Genomic DNA, 21,771 nt, shown 5'->3' with positions numbered 1-21,771 from the left:
ATCAAACCCACTTTACGTCTGTGAGGCAAGCACCTAACATTACACCAACGTATTGAGATGTATGAAAATATATCCTGTTCTATTAACTTTTTAAGTGACTTTTAGCTTTATCTATAATTCTTGAGAAATAAAGTTAAGAATTAATACCCTCCCATTCAGGATCAATCAGCACTTCAAGGATACCTTGAATTTTCTCAACTCCTCGACAGGATCTCTTAAGCTGCAGCCAGATCTGCAGCTGATCCACTAGCTCCAAGTAACACACCATAATATAGTTCAGTTCCAACGCAACTCCAAACATATTCTGCCACAGGATCTCATTCTTCGTGAAAAATATGCAAAAGTCAACAACTGCTAGCAAGCTATCATCCACCGCGGTTTTCTTCACAGCAGCAGATCTTAGATCCCTCTTTACACAAAACAACTATCGCTGTTTAACCATCACCATCAGTTACCATATGTTAGATAGCCACAAGTTAGCATAGAACTCATCTATCTTCAACCTACGCCCATTCGTATTAAGAGCACCAACTCATGAATATTCATTACGTAGCATCTACGTCAATTTGGGGGCGTGATCAGGTAGTGGTGTGGGTGGAGTTTGCTACTGCGCATCTGTAGCATACTAAAAGTACATTACGCCAGTTGATGTTTAGGAGCCAGTTTGTTTACTGAAAAGCGGAAGGAAGATGTTGCTTTAGTTATTTTTTTCCACCTGAGCGGGAGGTGGGGGTACATCTGGGTAGTTATTTGGTTGAAAACTGGCAGCTATGGGCGACAGTGCAGAAGAGGAAACGTGCACGGTAAAGCTTGAACTTACGAGTGGTAGGTTTCTGTATATTCTTTTACATTGTTAGGGAACTCTACTCGGAACATTAGCTTTTAAGTCAAGGGTGTGTAGTTATGCACAGACTTTTTCATTTTAACTGCATGTTTAGTATTTTAGCTTTTTCGAGATCTAATGGCTGTATTTCTGATGCTTGTAGCAGATTGTGTTTTGTGCCATTTCCCCTTATGGTTAATTCCTGCAACATGTACTGTACTGCAATGTGTGTATATTTGGCTATTTTGTCTTATGACGGCTAAAATGATGCAGTGTAATAGCTACTGTTGCCCCTGTTATGAATTGTGGCTAGAGTTCACCATATATACTTTGTGCTACTGTTCGTGCCTGAAAACGGGGAGAGGTAGTGCTGTAATTTAATTGGTGTTACCCCTTCCCTTTTCATGAGTTACTTGCATCTTTAAAAAAAAAAACGTTTCTTGAGAGTTGAAATTACAAATAAAGAGTTCTGCACTGGATTATCACCTAGTGCATCAGATTTTGTGGGAGGGTCTGTGTTGATTTTTAGGCCACCGGTGTTTATCTAATGTAAATTTTTCCTGCTGTTTAAAATCTCTAACACTTTTATAGTGCTTTAAAAAACGTTTTGTGGGACATGCTACTACATAACAGACTGTTTATTACAGAACAAAACAAGGTAAATCATATATGGTGCTATATAACAGAAATGTTTGTGGCTGGCATACTAATTTGTTATATGTTGCCCCCCCCCCCTTACATTTGTCCCAAATTATGAAATGGCAGTAGTAGAACAAATTCCTAAATCTGGGCATTGTTAAAGTTCACTAAATTAGAACTACTTTAAATTTAGTTTCCAAAAATGCTGTTTTCAGCACTTGAAACATACATTGTATGGGAAATCGGCTATTGGTAGATTTATTTGGTTTTACTGAAGGCTGGTTGCTAAGATTGTAGAAGCAGTTGCTTCACATGCTGTTATTTAATCTTTGTTGACTGGGTTAGACCCACGCTAGTAGCTTCTTTTTAGGGGAGACCCAAGGTGGTACTTATACTAGGGGAAATTTGGCCAGGGAGTTGAAGAACTTCTACTACTCTCTTTGATAGGTGTAATGTGATATTTCACATCCATCCAACCAACCAACCTACCTACTAACAACTCAAGTAGATAGGGCAGTGTTAGTAATTGGTCTCCCTAGTGTGGGAATATAATCCGTAGCCTTCCATACTAAAGGTGAGTGTACTACCTGTTGTGCCTTTGTCGCTGTTATAGCTCTTACTCTGCAGACATTGACAGTAGGAGCAAAGGTCTTTGAAAAATGTAACTTCTACACCATCCCCCACTCTGGAATCATAGATAAACTTACTAAGCTGGGCATAAATCCCTACGTCACTCAATGGGTTGCCAACTGGCTTACTGACAGAACCCAGACTGTAAAAGTAGCCGACTCCAAATCCAGCTCCAGACAAGTGGAGTAACTCAGGGTTCAGTCCTGGGACTACTCTTGTTTGGCTTTCTGAAGTACAGGCCAACACTAAGGGACTCTGGCTAACAAAGTTTGCAGATGACTGCAAACTGGGAGCCATTATTGAATCCCCAAATGATGTGGATATTCTACAAAAGGGCCTTACAGAAACAGATGCCTGGTGCCAGAGCCATGGGCTCGAGCTTAATGCCAAGAAATGTATAGTTATCCCCTTTGGAAAAAACATGTACACATGAATTACCACATAGGTGGCAGGACACTAAACATCGAAAGTGTGATGAGAGACTTGGGGACACAGGTGGACAGTGGTCTCACTTTCGATAACCACATCACCACAACAGTCAGGAAATCCTTCTATGTGGCACACCTCATCACTAAGGGCTTTTCATCCAGAAAAAAGGAGGTCATTGTCCCACTGTACTCATCCCTCATTAGACCCATTATAGAGTATAATGCCCTGTTTGGTATGTACCTCACAAGACATCTGCAACAGCTGGAAAGGCCACAGAAATACCTCACTAAAAGAATCACAGGCCTAAAGCAGATGCCATATGCTGACCGTCTAAAAAAAACTCCAGCTATACTCTGTGGCATATCGTCTACTCAGAGGCAATCTCTGCTTAACATACAAGGCCATGTCAAACCCTGCGCTGTTGGACATGCTCCACTTCCCAATCCCTCAGAGCCACACAATGAACAAAACATGCTGGAGGGATAGGTTCCTGACCCAGAGACTCCCCATACTCTGGAATAGACTGCCCACACATGTCAAGCAGAGCGCCTCATTGTCTCTCTTCAAAAAGAACCTTGATGATTGGATGGGAGATAGGAAATTCACCCCAGGGATCATGTCAGTCGTCCTACTAGACAGGGGCCCAGAGAAGTAAATATTGTGGGAAGAAATATCCAGGGAATTGTTATGGTTAGGCTTGCATAGACATTGGGGCCGATAGCGTAGTACCAACCTAGGAACATCCAGCTAAAATCTGGACATCTAATTAATATAAAATTGAATGCCAAATAGCTCATAACTTTTCTCGCTTCCAGTAGGAATATGGGGTGCAACTCGGAAACCTGTTTAAAAAAACTGAGTGACAAAAGTGATGGAAAATATTATCAAAGACTTTAGTAGAAGTTCGTGATACTGTTCATTAAACAGTCATTTAGTGGGAGCTGTTAGACGTAGATCCTCTTTATCAACAATTTTTTTTTTTTTTTTTAATATAGTATGTTTTCTATGTAGTGTGGTTTTCTGTGTACTAGATAGCTTTAAAAATCACATGTGATGAGGGAGAATCAGAAAATTGTCTGACTGGCACTAAGTCAAATCAGAAAATAGGGACATACCTTCAAAATATAGGGACCTCCTGAACAGGGGTAAATTAGGTCTGAAAATAGGAATGTTCCTCCAAAATAGGGACAGGTTTGGGCCTGCTATCGGTGTATAGGACATGGTAATCACCAACAGTGGCTGATCTCTGAAGAGTAATATATTCACATTGTACTATTTCATTGTTGATTACTTGTAGTGACAAGGCATAACTTAACTTGTTTACATACCTAGAAATCTTCTGTGTAAGAGGTCACAAGGGCCCTAAGGTGTCTAGCCACGTACATCTTTAAGTTGAAACAATTAAAAGTTTATGCCTCCCTTCTCAAGTACTTAATAGTGCTTGCCTCCCAAATCGAACAGAGCTGTGCATGATAATCCTGATGTAAATTTGTGTCTACCCATCAGATCAAGACTAGCCTAAATGGTAGACAAAATACTATTTGTTTGGCCTGTACTGGTAATTTTATTCTCCAGTGAGTCTTGTTTATTGGTGGTGTACGTAAAGATCCTTTGTTTGGACATGTTGTAGAGCCAATGGGTTTTCAAAGAAAGGCAAAGTCAAATGGGTCTTTTATGGCTCAAAAAGTAAGCATACATGTCGCCTCGGAGCAGCCTGTAGGCTATCGAGTATGAGAGTTGTGTGAATATATCGAGATAGTTGAAAGATATAAGGTCTTTGATTTTCATAGTAAGGTTTCTTTGACGTCATTCTAACTGCGCAGTATACTTTGTACACATACCAGAGAAGGCATTGCATTTAATGATTGTTTGATAAGGGAAGAGTACAGTGGCAGGATGACTTCTTTGTATTTTTAAGGTATTCTTTTGAAAATGAACTGGGTCAGATATGATTTTCTGACTGTGGTGGAAACATGATAATCAACTGAGAGAGAATTGTCCAGAATAAGTACTTGGGTCTCCTATGACTGTGCCTGCCTGCAGAGGAGTACCATTTAAAGCATATGAAGATGAAACTTTTTTTAACCAAATGCTGCTATATTGCATTTATCTTGAGATCATTTTCAGTACACCAGATGTGTGCATCTTTGTAATGACTCTGTGTGTGTAATCTGGGTACATCCCATGACTAATATAACTGTTCTCTGGGGACTCTATTTGTGGGTAAAGGAAGTAATGTTAGTTGAGCCCTATGTTGATGCTTTGAACCATACCACAACTAGTAATTATACTTCTTATGCAGAACATCACTTTGGTTGCTACAAGTAACCATTGCCTTTTTTTCCCATAGTATTCTGGTGTTTTGCTTGTGCTTATGTTTTTACTGGATTATCCCATGTGATCATTGCTTCCCCATTTTCAGTAATTCTGGTTCATGTTTCCAGTGCTTCTCATCTAGTTGTCTAGAATGTTTGCACAGTTTTCTTTGCACCAGAATTGATTTATTGTTATACCTTTCAGCATACACACACACTCTCATTCAAAAGTTTATTAATGCCAGTCAGATGTTTTCCAGTTATTTCTAGTTCTGAATTTCAGACTCTTCTTGTATTTTCTAGTAGCAGTTCTGATGTTTGCAGTTTCTTGGCAGTAGGGAAAATGTAAAGACTGGTGGTAGATATTCTTGTTTGCCCTATTAAAGAAGTTTGTTTTACCAGACTGTAATTGTGCAGTGCGCAATGATGTATTTGGTGTATGTAGGCAATTCTATGCCATGCTTGAGTCATAGTGTATAAGAAATAAAGCTTCTTGGTCATGTGAGCAGGACAGGTGATAGTTGATAACTAGGTAGTTACTACATATATAAGGAATATAGGCATTCATGCTGTTTTTTAGATACTCAGTCTGTTACCAGAGTGGTGTTTCGTTTCAGTGGGAGAGAAAGTTAAAGCAGCCATAGCAGGAAATGAGCAGTGTTAGCTGATCAGATCACAATCAAATGATGGCACTGAAAAGAATGTGGAAAAACTACAGAATTCTGATTGTTATGGGAACAAGCCTTGGACTGATTCACTGGGGGTGGCATCACATGAAGTCAAATCCTATTTTTCATAAAAGTGCAGAAGATTATGCATTGGATCCTGGCCTTGCAGTATATGTTGAACAAAAGGAGAGTGCTGCTAAGAGAAAATGGGACACAATCATCTTTTTTAGGTAAGTGACTCATTACAGCTTTGAAATATTGAGTCAGCAGAAAAGATGAAAAATCCAAGTTGGATAAGAAGACACTGCTTCTTAGCAACAAGCTTCTTTTTCCTTGGCGTTCACTTTGGGGCTTACATCATACAGAAGGCTACAAAAATTTCAGCGAAGTTCAGCTCCGAAATAAAAATAACGCGTGAATGATTACAAGAAGAGCTGCAGGGAAAAGATTGTAGTGGTACAGAATACTGCACAGATATGGTTAATAGTAGAGTCCTTTGTTACAAAGCATAATTAAGAAATGGTGCATTTCTGTTTAAAGCAAGTTGATAGTCTGGCATCATGTTACTGCACATTGGAATCGACACAGCATGTCTGTCATTGGGATCCTAATAGTAGTTCACTGTGTACAGTCAGTGGCAGGGGGTTGATCAGACTTAAAGTTAAATGATGAAAGGTGAACAAGAGGAGGAAGGAAATTAGTACCTTTTTAGAAGGTGATTTTTTAATAGTGTGCCATAGCCGTGTTGAGAAGGTATGGTGAGCTGCTGGAAGCAGAGTGATCTGAAAAAGCAAAAGCCATTTAAAAAGTAGACTTGGGTGTACAGCAGGCCACGGGGACTGATCTGGAGGAAGTACCAGGATGAGATGATGGTAATAGTGGCTTTAAAATTTGAAGAGCAAGCTGTGTAATAAAAAGTAACAAAGTGAAGACAACAAACAAGAAGTGGCTGGAAAGAAGCGAGGTAGGATAGTAAAAGGAGATGGAAAATAGTAACTGCAGGAAGGCAGTAAGATGGAAGGAAGAAGCACAGCTGACTAAGAAGTAGTACTTGGGAGTATCCGTGCCAAGCTGCAATGAAGCAGATGTTTAGAAGTCTGTTGGATACAATTCTTGGACAAGCTGGTACATTTGATGCTATCTTTATAGCTTGCAACTTCTGTGCAAATATATAGAGAAATCATGGTACTGTATTAAGGCAGGTATGTGGCTCCATTCTTTTAAGGCTGTGTCTCTGATTAGGTCATGCTGTGGCCACATGTCTTAAGATGTGCCCAAGAAGGTCCCAGCAGAATTGTTTGGATAGCATGATCTTTTGGTTCTAAGGTAGAAGGGATAGTAGAGGACTATTCAAAATGCCAAGCACTTCTCGTCCACTTGGGCACAGTCTTCCACAGTGTTTAATGTTCTAATTGTACAAACTTCCACACCATTGGGATATTTCCAAACTCTCCTCCCCTTCAGCACTCGTTTAAGCCGTACGCAGACTGCCAAATAACAGTTGTCAAGTTGTAAACTCCAGTATTTCAAAAACTTGTATTCAAATTCTTCCAGCTGCATACGCAAAGAACCTCTAGCTGAGGTGTAACGATTGGAAAAACAAAAATCATGTCTCCAAACAAAAATGAATTGCATGCATACCTCATCCTCTTAGTGTAAGAAATGTGGACAAACAAAATAATGGGGGGGGTGAAAGTCCCAAAATAGGGACCAGTTTTTAAATATTGCTCTTATAAACTTAGAAAGTTGCTAGAATAACAGTTTTTTTCATTAGCATGCATTTTCTGAATGAGATGAAGTCTGAAACTCATTTGTCCTTATTTTCTAGTGTACATTAACAGTTCAGCATGGTCATCAGCACTGTAGTTGACATTTCGGCCAAATATGCAGTTGTTTGAATGTAAGATAATCCTATTTGGCAGAAGCTAGTTTAATGGGATGAAGGTTTGTGGTGTAAAATGTTTGTATTTAAACTAGTAATGAGAGAAATCTAAATAACTGTGCTTTACTGTGTGTGTGTGTGTGTGTGTGTGTGTGTGTGTGTGTGTGTGTGTGTGTATATATATACATATAGGTATAAATTTGTGCATGTAATGTGTGATGATTGTATGACACACTAAAGTGCACAAGCATCAAAAGGTAGTCCCTCAGTAATGGCATTTGAACGCACACAAATCTGAACGGCAAAAGCTAAAAAAACTCATGATCGAAAAAGAAAGCCAAAAAATTCCTTTTCCAGTCACTAAACTGTGACCCTGACAAATATTACAGACCAAATTTGAATAGTGATACTGTTAGGGGAAAAGGGTTTTCAGAAATTGGTGTGTAGGGTTAGGGATGGGACACACGAGTAAGATGGAAAAAAAAAACTTTACCTAACAGTGCACACAAGACACATGTATGCACCATATATACACGCAACAGAAAATCTATACTTCAGCCAAGCCCCTGTTCTAACCCTAATACCAGTGCACTGTCAAAGAAAAGCTTGTGTGTGTGTGTGTGTGTGCCCCTGTTCTAACCCTAATACCAGTGCACTGTCAAAGAAAAGCTTGTGTATGTGTGTGTGTGTGTGTGTGTGTGTGTGTGTGTGTGTGTGTGTGTGTATATATATATATATATATATATATATATATATATATATATATATATATATATATATATATATATATATATGTGTGTATATATATATATATATATATATATATATATATATATATATATATATATATATATATATATATATATACACAGTATACTATAATGGACACCATCAAATCCACCCACTTGCCTAGTTGTTACCGTAACCCTGAAACTGATTCCATTCACACACTAGTAAGGTGGAAAAAAATCCCCTTTTCCTTAACACTGCACACAAGACACTGATGCAGGCGCATGTACCATACATACCTGCAACAGAACAGCTGTACCTTATGTTAAGGACTAGTACTGCCTTTTTTTTAAGTGAAACAGCTAAAGACATCTTTGCGCCACCCTCAACCAGATTGGCCAGTTGATTGCTTAAATTTCAAAATCTATGTTATGGAAGGCTAATAGATATGGATGTGAGCAACTGGGACTGACTGCTTCCGTAGCCTTTCTTTGCTGTAAGAGAAGTACCCCAAGTTTCAACTGGATTCTTGTCATTTGACCTGCACAATTGCAAGCATACTAGGATTGCTAACTGTAGGAAAAGAACCATAGGAGGAGGAGGAAAATGCCCTCTTTTTAAAATGTGGTAATGTTTTTCAGACCTGCAGGCCAGGTTAAGGATTATGGTGTCCATGCTAATACAAAAAAAAAAACCTCAAGCCAGGAGATAAAGTACATTGTGCATAGGAAATCATAGTGAAGTTTAAGGTGAGATGGCCAGGAGAAACCAGAAGTGTTTATACTCTGTAAATGTCTTGCTACAGAAACTTCAGTTTCTCTCTAAGGTTTCAAGTATGTTGTCAGAAGTATTTCAAGTTTTCACAGCATGCACTGAATTTAAAAAAGAGGAGATGTTAGTGTCTCTGAAACAAGAACTGAAGGAATTTATACTCTGGAGTAAGCTGCCTTGTAGAACAAAAGTAATCCCAGTGTAACAGTAGCTTCAGATAATGAAGGGTCTTGTACAAAAAAAGGTCTTGCAGCTTAATCTTGGTTTTTATGAGTGTCTTTTTTCTGTAGAGTATGCAACTCAGTTTAGTCACCTTTCAAAAAATAAGGCATAAAATGCATTGCAGAACATCCACACCTTCAGTAATTTTTGGAGGCTTGATGGCCCCATACCACAAGACCGAATACATGGATTTTGATGAGTTTAGTGGCTGTCTCTGCCCCAAAACCCCACTTAATCTAAAACGGGCTGATAGTAGCTTTTGTGGAGGGCTGGGGTCAGATGTCATTATTTCTTTAAATTGTTTCCTAGATATCTGAGGTGTACACAGAACGCTATAGCTTGAGTTGGGATGGGACATCCATTTCTCTTTTAACATCTTTATTGAATTATCACTTATGACAACTTAAAATTTTATATAGAAGTAATCAAATCATATTAGCAAGTTCACATTTACAAACATTATATATCGCATATAATATTCTATACAGTATAATCCAACATTAAATAAATTGTACAGTTCTTACTTTTTCTTAAACCTCTTTCCTCCCCAAAACATTTTCATGTATTGTTGCCACAATTTCCATTTTTTCTATGCAATTTACTCCCACTCTTTTTAAATATCTCACTTCTTGTTCTTTTTATCTCTTACAATATTCATCACTTTGGGTATTGGTGGGTTAGACTTTGAGTTCCATTTTCTAGTTGTAGCTTTTTGGCAGCCACCAGAATTAAACATAACAAGGCCTTACTATGTCTAGACAATTCATATCCTGTATCCCAGCTTAAAAAAAAATGTCCTTAGTTGCACTTTGCTCACCCAGGGAAGCTTTAAAGTCTGCTTGCGGTATACGTTGGTTCATTTGCCATCCTCTTCTGGTAAATTCTAATTTCTAAAAAAAAAAAAAAAAAATTGTCCACTTCTGTCACAATTGGAGCTACTTCAGCAATTAGTAGAAGTACTTCTATTTTTTTCTTTATCTGTGATATTCTGTTGAATTGTCATCCTGAAATCATTCTTTATTAAATTCATGTGTTGCATTCTTTCCAAATGTCTCCTATAGCAATCCTATTTGCACTTTGCATTTCTTAATTAAATTTTCCCTTTTCGTCTATACCTTTAATACTAATCACATTCCAAGATAAAATGGGAAGTGTCGTCATTCTTGCTTGTTATATATGATAGCTTATTTAAATGTCTATTTCCAGCTTTTGTGATACATACCCCCACTAATTTTTGGCAGGTTGAACCTTTATACGTTTTTTTTCTTGTCATCAACATTGGAACATATGTCACATTTTACAAGACTTTTTGTTTACTAAGAGCATTAAAAAACATCACCATAACCTGTTAACCTAATACAAATGCTCACAGTTCTGTACATCTTCAAATAATGAAATTTAACCCTTAATATGAGCAAATGTCTCATGGTCTGAGGACATCTTGCTCATTTTTTAAACATTCCTCATAAGCTTTAGAGCTGTATACAGAAGGGCACTATAGGTTCTGTAGGAGTAGTGTACTTTCTAGGAGTAACAAGTTGCAAACATTACTGTGATCATTTTTATCTTACTCGCAATCAAACATCAGATGTATATACAGATGGCTACCTTGTGGGTGAATAAGGATGCATGCTGTTTTTATGGGTTCTTAGGAGGTTAGTAGGCTAGCGACCCTAGAGCCTTTACAAGCCTGGCCATGTTGATCCCAAGTATCCCTTTGAGGATCCACGGCTACAGGAAGTTTCTTTTACACATCAAGTTATAGCTTTTTATCCAGGCATAAACTATACTTTGTTTAGCCTAAATATATGTTGTTGCACTTTTTCACTTTTTTGTTTGTCATTTGTACAATGTAATTTGTATATCTGAACACTATTTACAGCTTTTGTTAGCTAGGTATAAGTTACAGTCACTGTATTGTAATTGTGAGAATATTGGATCTAATCTGTGCTAGCATGGCTGACTGAAGTTTTGTAAATAATTGTAAAGTACCCTGTGTTGCATATGCCAGCATAACTAGCTATAATTTTGTAAATAAGTTAGTCTTTTGATTATCACTCAGATTTGTGCAATATGTTTGAATGTCAAACAGTGTTCTGGCTGACCAAATGTACATGTTCTTTGTAAAGAGCATTCTGAATGTATGTTATGCCAGTCAGCTGACCTAGATAGCCTAGTACTTACCTATGAATCTATCTGCCCGAGGGCATCTATAAGCCTAGCCAGAATGTGTTGACTTTCTCCACCCCCTTAGATTAGTTCCCTGTGCCTCTGTCCAGCAGAGCCACTGCAGTGATCCCCGAGGTAAATTTTCTGTTTCCCATCCACTCATCAAGGTTTCTCTTGAATGTTAGTGAGGGGCTCTGCCTAATGCAGATTGGAATCCTGTTCCAGAGCATGGGGAGTCTCTGGGACAGGAATCTATCCCTCCAGCACGTCCTATTTATCGTTGTGGTGAGGTTTAGATCCCTAGAGCGTGTGGCTCTTGGGGATTTGTTTTTTTTTTTTAGGTGGAGTATGTCCATCAATTCTGGGTTGGACATGGCCTTGTATGTCGGGCAGAGATCACCTCTGAGTAAGCGGTATGCAACCAAGTACAGCTGGAGTTTCTTCAGTCGGGCTGCATAGGACATCTGTTTGAGGCCAGTAATCCTCTTGGTGAGGTACTTCTGTGGTCTTTCCAGCTGTTGCAGGTGTCTTCTAAGGTACATCCCAAATGGGGTGTTGTACTCTATGATGGGTCTGATGAGTGATGATGGGTCTGATGAGTGATGACTAGAGGGGAACAATAACCATTTTCGCTCTGGATGCGAGCCTTTTTATGATTAGGTGGGCCACATAGAAGGATTTTCTAACCACCTTTGCAATATGATTATCAAAGGAGAGATTACTATCTACTTGGGTCCCCGGATCCCTTATTACATTTTCTGTATTTAGGGGACTACCATGTATGTGGTAGTTCGCGGGTACTTTGTTTTTTCCAAAAGGGATGGCTATGCACTTTTTGGCATTTAGCTTGAGGCCATGATTTTGACACCAGGTATCCGTTTCATTGAGACCCTTCTGGAGTATTGTCTGCATCAGCCATTCAGTCAGTTATGGCCCCCAGTTTGCAGTCGTCTGCGAACTTGGTCAGCCATAGTCCTCCTAAGCTTGCCTGTACCTCTTGAGAAGTATATACTGAACAGGAGGGGGTCCCAGGACTGAGCCCTAGGGGACGCCACTTGTAACCAGTTTAGAGTCGGACCTAGAGCCTGCAACTGTCACTGTGTGGAGTCTATCATGACATAGGGGGTTTATGTTCAGGCTGGTGAGCTTGTCTATAATACCAGAATGGGGAATGGTGTTGAAAGCCTTTGCCAGGTCTAGGTAGGCTGCGTGGACCTCCTTTCCCTCATCTAAAACCTTGGTAACTGTCTCAAGGAAGTCCACCAGGTTTAGGCGGCATGATCTGCCCTTAACAAATCCAAACTGGGTAGAGTCCAATGTTTGGAGGTTCCCAGTGTCTCTGTTAATGAGTTCCATGATGATGCGCTCCATAGCCTTGCAGACCAGGCTAGTCAGGCTTATAGGGCGATACTTCCCGGGGTCTGTTGTGGCTCCACCTTTGTGGAGTGGGATAACTGTTGCTGTGCGCCACTCTATGGGTATGTAGCCTGTAGAGAGGCTGAGTTTGAACAGTGTTTAGGTGAGGGGTTAGTTCATTTTAGAGCTCGTGTAAGACGCAGCCTGGGACACCGTCCGGTCCCATTGAAGCTGTGTTTTTGGCTTTGAATAGGGCTGTTTTAACCTGTGTGTCAGTGATTGCCGGGGCTCTACATTCTTCTAGTATGGTTATGGGCCCTTTAGGGGGGTGAGAGGGGGGATGAAGTTTGCACTAAACTTGTCTGCCAGAATGTTGGCAACATCAGTCAGTTCAGTGTATTTTGTGCCATTCTGCACTAACTCAGAGCAGATCTGAGAGTTTCCACTTAGGTTCTTGACATAGCTAAAGAACGCTTTGTGGTTATCTTTGGAGTTCTTGGCAAGTTTTCTTTTGAAGCTAGCCTTGGATGATTTTATGAGGGATCATAGCTTCTTGCTGATACTGATCAGGGATGTCTTTTCTTCTTGGGATTTTACTCTCTTCTGTACTAGTTTCCTCTGTGTATCGTATAGCTTATTTATGGCAGGGGTCCACCAGACTGGTTTCCTTTTCTTGGAGGAGTGAGTCTTGGTTTTGCTTGGGATAGCATGATCCATGCATTCTTGCAGGTGCTCAGAGTGCCTTTGTAAGGGATTCAGCAGCTTGGACAGCGTTGTCCTTTAGCATGGGGGCTGTGAACCTTTCCACTTCTGTCTTAAGTAACGTGAAGTTTGCTTTTAAAAAGTTTTCACGGTGGTTTCCTTGATTGGAGGTGGGGGTGGAATGTGGATATCCAGAGTGATTAGTCTATGGTCTGATCTAACTAGTGAGGGGTTGTCCTCCCAGTGTAGAACACTGGTTGCCCATGTTGGTGATTACCAGGTCCAATATGTTGTCACGTTTGGTGGGGGTGTTGACTAGTTGATCCTGGGTGTTAGAGTTTACAGATTCTAGGAAGTGTTGGGCAAGAGAGTTAGTACTTGAGTAGCTCTCCCAGTTAATGTTTGGGTAATTGAAATCGCCCAATATTAGGGCATTTGGTAGGACCTTCATATTTTCCAGTGTCTCCAGAAACATGGGATGGGGGGTCCTGAGTCATGGTGGGTGATCTGTGGCAAGCTACAATTTGAATTGCAGTTTTGCCCATTGTTAGTTGCACATGGATGATCTCTGAGGCATTGTGCTGATGCCACTAATCTGGAGGTGTGGGTATTTTTGATTAATATGGATACCCCCTCTGCCTTTTGGCCACAAAACCAGGACCGAAACACAAAAGTATGGTATTAGTTATAGCCTGGTAGTGCTGGTGTGCTCTCTGGAGCCTTAAACTAGGTTTCTGTTACTGCACCGATATCTGTTCTCCATACTGAGGAGTGTCGAGTGCATGCATTTTGAGGTTTAGACTTCTGGTGTTGAGTAGCATTGCCCTCAAGTTTATGGTTACTTGTACTATTTATGGTGGTGGGTTTATCTTTTGAGCCTTGCCTAAAAAAGGCACTATGGGGGGCGGCAAAAGCCTTTGCCAGTATTCGAAAGCCTAAGGGTAACTGGTGCAAGCCATCTCTTGTGAAGCAACGTGGCTTTGTGAGCATGTCATCACAGGTGGACAGATACTGGATCCCCTTTGACACCAGAAACTTAACAATTGTTCATTATTTCTTTATACTGTGGCATCATTGTTGGTGAGGGCAGGATGCTACTCGGGGTCATACCAGCCTGGGCCATGTGATCAGAGAGCTCTTCCATGTTTCTTTTCATGTAGTCCAGGGAGGTATGTCTTGGGTCATTCACACTAACATGGACAATGACAGAGTTGTATTTGTACTTGTTCTGGAGCGACCTGAGTGCTTGTGTTATGTGGCGGATCCTGGCGCTTGACAGGCAGCTAACTGTAACCTTCTCCTTGTCCAGCCTAGTTAGTGGGACATCAGTATGCCTGACTATAGAGTCGCCTATTACTAGTGTGTTGGGTATGTTATTTTGCCTTAAGGGCTGTGATTGCATGGCACACTGATTATGTGAAGTATGTGTTTCATGGTTTGTGATGGGGTGTGGAGGTTGCTTGGGTGTCTGCTTTGGAAGTCTCTGTTGCTTGGGTGTCTGCTTTGGAAGTTTATGTTGCTTTTGCAGATTTTTATTTAGAGCCTCCAAGCATGTTTTCGTGTATTTGTGTTATTTGCCGGTGGTGGTTTAGTAGGTCTTTGTGAGACTGGTGGTGTGTTGCAAGTATTTTCCTTCTCCTTTTGACGGTCAGTTCCAGTCTTGGGTTGAGAGAGCTTTGCCTCCAGTTTGGCTGTATAATTGCATCTCTCACATCTATTAGTGTTTGGTGGTAGGAGGAGAGGGTTTTCTGTGTACATGAGGCAGATGTAACATTTTCTCAAAATGCCCAGATTCACCAGTTGGACTGGAGAGTACACCTGAAACTGCCCTTTGGACATGCCTGAATAGGTAAAGTGAGCTGATTTACTGATTGGCTGGTAGGGAGGAATAGAGAGCCTTGTCCTTCTGGACAGTGTAGGGGGTCTAGTGCTAGGGTTAATTAGTGCTTGCTATGAGTTTTGAGCAAGTGCTGGGCTGTGAAATGAATGGTTTGAGTGCTTAAGTTGAAGGTTTGTCTACTCTTCAATTTTTCCCTTAGAACTAGACTAGACTTTGTGGAGCCAGGAATAGTTTAACCCTAGCTAACCGGCACGCAAATGCTATTTTTATAGCAGGGAAATGAACAAGATAGAAATTAACCCAAAATGGCCACTAAATTACTAACTTCTGGGCTACAGCAAACAAGGCACACAAATTTCAGAAAGAAACAGATCAAATAAGCCTTTAACCAGAAATTCTCAGCTTAGGACAGAATCTAGCCTCTCCTCCCACAAGAGAGCAGACCACAAACCTTAATGTAAAATAACTGGCCTTAAGCCCAAGTGCTTAAACCAAAACTAATGTGCTTTTAGAATAACAGACACTGAGCCTTCAATCAGCAATTCCCAACTTAGAAGGATGTAAGCTACCTGTCCTGCCACAACAATGCAGTCCACAAACCTTCCTAATGTAAAACCACTGGTCTGAAAAGGCTTTAAATTGTGTAACGGTTATTCTATCAGGCTACTACCAAGCAATAATAACTGCAGCAGAATAATACAATTGAGTACTTTTAAGAAGCACGAGCAAAATAAGGTAATAAAGTGGGAAGAAACACAATTACAGTAAAAGCAGATGAATAAAGTGCATTTTTTATAATGATAGAAAACGAGTAAACTGATTTAAACAAATTACCAAATTAACCAGTAAAAAAACTGAGCCCTGTTCCAGCAGTCTTCAATCTGACAAGTTCTAACCGCACACTCCTGCCACTAGGGTGCAGAGGAACCTTCTCCAAAAAAGATGGCCTGGATTAGTGCTCAAGTTATACAAACAAAGCTAGATTCAGCAGTCCTGAATCTAGTCGATGCTACAGCAGACAAGGCACATCATTATCAGAATGTGATGTATTTTGTGCCAGAGCTGAGAAAATAGAAGCTTCACAACGGTTGTTTACTCTTTTACGTCTTGATATGAGAGTAGAATTCTAGCAGGTTCCTGTTACTTTTTTTAAAATGGCCTGCTATTAAAAGCTGGTTCTGTGTCAGTTAATGGGCAGTAGTTCAGTTATTCAGTTGTTTCTGGAGCTTAGTAGTAGTAGTAGTAGTAGTAGTACTAGGAGTTCAGTTGTTTCCAGAGTCACTGAGGGCAGACAACAGCCTGGAGTGTGGGCATAATTCCTCAACTTGCCTTGCAGAAGTAAGAGTATAATTTTGCCTTGCTGAGCTATTTAGATTAGATGGGGACAGTTTATCTTTAGTCCGGGAACTTCAGCTAGGTAGAAGTTTTCTAAAATCATATTTCCTGTGCATGAAACTCTGTTGTTTTATTGGAATCAGTTATTTAGTATTTAAGTGTTTTAAATCCTTTTTACTATTTAAATATTTTACTGCCTGTCATTGTTGCTGGTTATTTAGTTGAACACGTTTAACTGGAGTATGTTTGCTTATTGTGATAACACCAGGGCCACTCCGAATCTGCTTGGATTGCATGCTAGCGTTTGTATCAATATCCATTTTACCCAATATAATTAAACAACCCTTTTGAAGGGGTATTGCGACATTTGACTAGTGGCAGCCATTACCTTGTAATTTGGACACAGGAACATGGCAGGTAAATCTGTGCCAGTCTTTCCCAAGAGTGTGTGTCTGTGTGAATATTAGACATTTAAGAGTGAATGTGTTTGATACCTAGAGCTGGGACACGGTGCTCTGCAGTGGTTAGTGTGGAGACTCGTTTGGGGGCCTTGGGTGAAGCATATAGTCCAAGCCCAGGTTTTCCCGGTGTACTCTTGGGGGCAATTTCTGTCCCTGCTTTTAATGATGCTGCCTTACCAGAGACTGTGGTGGGGACTGTGGCTCCTTAGTTACTGCCCCGGGGTAGAGAGGGCTCATCACATATTGGTGGCAATGGTGTGAGATTTTTAATTTAGCTTTAGTAGCCTGTGGGTAGTTGTCACAGAGTTGTGTATTCTTGACAGTCGCAACGTACACGTACAGCGTTTCATTGTCGCAAAGAGTTTTTGTTTTTTATTAATTTTTAATCAGTTTAGTCTGGGACAGCAGTCAAAAATGTCATCAGAGGATTATAGCAAACTGACAAGGATCCAGTTGGCCAAGGTGTGCGAAGCCAAAGGACTGGTGCATGCCAGCCTTAGGAAGCAATGATCTCAGCCAAGTAGACCAGAAGCTCAGAGGATATCCAGTTTGGTATTGGGGATATACAGCTTTCCAAGACTGGACAGCTAATTTTTTCCTCAGAGGACTTAAAAATCCATCTAGAGTTCGAGAGACTTTAACTGGAGACTGAAGAGAGACTGACACATTTGGAGGCCGAGGAGAGAGGAGCAGCATTAGCAAGAACTACGGTGTTTGGAGACAAAAGAGATAATGCAACTGGAAGTCAAATTTTGGAAGTCAAATTTTGGAGATTGAGGAGAGACTGGCATTTGGAGATGGAATAAAAATGAGAAACAGACATGGCACAAAAAGGAGATACAAAAAGGAGATTCTAACCCCTCAACAGGGTCATGGAGATAATGGGGAAGAGGTAATGGTCTAGAATTGTGTAGTGAGAGGTTATGGAAGAGGGTTTAATGGGATTAGTATTGCCATTCAGTGATGAAACAGGATTCGTTCTGTTTAATCTGAGATGCTGGAATTGAGGTATACAGTAAAAGGTTTACCATGGTTCTAGTTCTGATTTGTTACTGTTAAGTTTTTAGTTGGAAAGTATGGCTTGATACTGCAGCCTGCACAATGCAGGGGAAATGGTGGGCAGTACTGTCTGGTGAATGGGTTGGTTGGCTTTGATACTGTTATGGTACCTGACTGGTTGAATATTGCTGTATTAAGGTAGTTTAATGTGCCGTAGTTGTGATTCGGTAATAGGTAGATGCAGTTTGAGGAATTTTGTGTTTTCCAATTTAAAGCATTTTGTGAAATGCGTTTTATGGTAGGTCGTAGCATGAAGAGTAAAGTGGGTTGGTAATAACAAAACACTAGAACCTCTTATTAAACTAGCTAGAAATATCTTTATATTGTCCATTAAAAATATACACATGACCACAAACTGAAATTAAAATCCTGCTCTTTTATTAACCACGTACTAATGGACTTTAATATTGCCATTTTAATCAAAAAACTTATCTTGTCTTTTCAGTTGCTTACACCAATGAATGTTTAATCTCTTTTGATCTCAATAAAATGTGTGAATTTAAAGAGGGAAGTTTTAATTTACTGGAATCATTTTTTTGTCTACAAATAAAATTCATTCACCCAATTATTTCATTGCTAGATATAGTTTAAATAGTAATTGGCTTGATATTCAAGTCTGTAGAGAATTTTTTTACAATAAAATTATGCTATCATTAGAAGCTCTTGCAAATAATGCACCTAAAATTTTGGAATTAATGTATAATATTACTAATGGCTCTCTGAGACACCTCATTCATATCTACGATTTACAAAACTATTAGATCAGGCTTGAATTTCATAGATGCCTCATACTGGAACTACTCTACTAAAAGAAATAATTTACTATTAATAATAATGATGATGATAAAAGAAACTCTTCCTAAGTTCAACAGGGAAAACGATAATCTCCCCCTACTGGAAAATATATACCTGGAAATTTCTCCATAGATGTTACTGGACACCACAAAAAATTGCCAAGGTTTGTTTAAAAGAAAAAAAAAAAGATATGAAATGTTGGAGATGCAATGCAGAAAATGCTGATTGGTATACCATGATTGTTACTTGAAAGATGTTGGCTTTATTTTGGAGTGAATTTTGAAACTTCTATAATGCACCGTGGAACGATAAGTGTATAATTTCTGATTCTGTTATCTTTATTTAATGTTCTGATTCCAGATGGTATACCCAAAACTCATGTACACAAGCTATGGTCAATCCTTGCATTTGCAAGAAAAGTTATAACAAAAACTGGAAAGACAATTCTCCTCTCTCCTTTAAAAACAAATTAATTTATTTAGCCAAGTCTTGAAATTTCTAGTATAAAGCTGAGAACAAAAAATTCAACACACAAATTAATTGCTTGGGAAAAGTAGCATTTTTTTATTACAAAAATTTTAGTTGGATTTCCTTAATGTGTATATATAAATGTATCATTTTGTTATATAGTTCTTTGTTTTTTAATAAGAACAATAAAATAACATTATATTTACAATCATAAACAAAAAAAAAGATTGTTGGAAAAAAGTGGAGTGGGAATTTAAGTACTCCATAAAGATGGGTAAGAACGTCTAGATTTTTTTTATTTTAATGAGTGGCAACTGATTTTATTTGAATGCAGTTGGGGTTTTTGAAATATGTATATACAAACTGCTTCACAGGCACCAAAGGAAAAAAATTATCTATGTACTTCATTCAGTATGGTTTTCATCCAAGATATGTAATTAAAGATTTTCTGGTTCCACCAATAAGTGGCCAAGACTGCCAGAATTAAGTTGATTCAACAAATTTAATAAAATCCATATACAAATAACGAACTGGTACGACGCAACGCTTAAACACGCATAGAAAAACACATATATAGCGTACTAAAAGAGGGTAATAAATAAAAAGTTAAGCGCTTTCAACCAATACAGCTGGTCTTCATCAGAACTAAAGCATATAACTATTACGCTGTTTAAATAAATTTAGTGGCACCAAAATACATTCACCATTCCTTAAAGTGATATCCACCATTTGTTTACCTATAATATTTCCATCTATAGTAATAACAACTATCGTGATAATACCACCGAAAGAACTCTAGTCCAAACATATTGCGAACATATTATATATTGTAAACATATATGTCAAAAATTGTTTGTTTAGTTGTTTAGAAATATTTTAAAATGCATACTGTTAATTAAAATACATATAATCTATCTCTAAATCTACTAGCCATATAGTTTATACTGTCACCTAATAAAATTAAAAACTAAATATAAATTCATCTTTACAGAATGTAATAATAAAGGTAATATGTGTACACTTGAAGAAAACAATATAATTACCATATGTATAATACAAATAATAAATAATATGAGAATATATAAAAAGTTAAAAATTATAAAAAGTGTATGATGATGAATACTTTCATCATTTAATATGCTGTTTTTACTGGCTGATTAATAATTAACTCATACATATAATAGTGATTTAATAGAAATACATTCATTTAAGCCCAGTGGAGTTGTGGCATCCAAACATATTTGCCACCATGTCTCTTTGTATGCCAACAAACTCTTAAAATCACCACCTCTTGGATCAATATCAATAATATCAAGGATACTAAACTTAAATTGATGTTCGCCTCCTTTACTATCAATATGTCGAAATAATGCATTCGTTTTATCTTTGCTCTTAATACTATATATATGGTTATAGATACATTTTTTAAGACTTCTTTCTGTTCTTCCTACATAGAAGCTTGGACATGTCACATTTAGCCAAATATATCACCATTTTGGTGTTACAATTTCCGTCTCTGCATCTTACAATGCTCTTATGTCCATTCTGTAATATTATTTTATTTTCCTGTGACACATGTCTACTTTGATTACAGAATCCACATTTTCTGCTTCTATTGTTGTTATTCTTAAAAGTTCTTTTCCTGTCGATACTTGTATGCTCCATTAAACATTTCATATTACTACCCATTTTGTAAATAAAATTGGGTTTTGTTCCTAATATTTTTGACTAAACCCATGTCCGTACTAATTAAATGCCAAAATTTATATATTATTATTTTTATTATGTCTACTCTTATATTATATTGTAAAATACAAGCTCTTTGAAAATTTGAACCTAATGTGTTCCCAGCTGAATTATTATCCATACTGTTGTTATATATGTTCCCTGCACCCAGTAATGGTTTATATTTGATGTTCCACTGTTGGGTAACATAATCAATAATATTATCCATCATTTCTACAGGATAGCCTCTTTGTCCGAAAGAATATCAATTATTTTTTCATCTCTTCATAATCCGATACCATTCTAGCTGCTCGAATACATTGACCTTTGAACACATTATATTTGACTTTAGAAGGATGACAACTAGAATAGTCCAAATAATTGTTGGAAAATGTACTTTTCCTATAAATTTTGGAGTAGACTTGATCTGCTTCATAATATATATAAGTATCCAGGTAGGGTAATCCATTTTTGTCAAAGGAATATGTGAATTTTAATTAATCACTACTGTTGTTCAAAAAATTTATGAATTGTAGTAACAAATCTTGTTCTCCTTCCCATAAAATATAGATGTCGTCCAAAAATCTGGAATAATATTTTGTGTTGAAAATATTTACTATGGAGTAAAACACTATCTTCCCAATTTAGCATAACCAGGTTGGCATATATGGGGGCAGAAGCTGCCCCCATAGCTACCGCCCTGGTTTGCCTAAAATATTCTCCCTCAAAGTAAATAAAATTGTTGTCCAAAAC

At 38.4% G+C, this 21,771-nt stretch overlaps 1 protein-coding gene across 1 annotated transcript in view; it reads left to right on the top strand.

Annotated features, from left to right (window-relative positions):
- The first annotated feature begins 609 nt into the window (after window positions 1–609).
- RPS6KA4 (ribosomal protein S6 kinase A4) overlaps window positions 610–21,771 on the top strand; it is a 785,184-nt gene continuing 764,022 nt past the window's right edge. The window contains exon 1 of the mRNA XM_044075810.1: window positions 610–825. Within this exon, the coding sequence (XP_043931745.1) occupies window positions 771–825 (55 nt within the window). The 5' untranslated portion in view covers window positions 610–770. The remainder of the gene's footprint in view (window positions 826–21,771) is intronic.

Source organism: Protopterus annectens, chromosome 6.part1 (assembly GCF_019279795.1).
Source record: "Protopterus annectens isolate FY-2018-M chromosome 6.part1, PAN1.0, whole genome shotgun sequence".
Taxonomy (NCBI): Eukaryota; Metazoa; Chordata; order Ceratodontiformes; family Protopteridae; genus Protopterus; species Protopterus annectens.
This window is presented reverse-complemented; position numbering and strand designations above follow the sequence as displayed.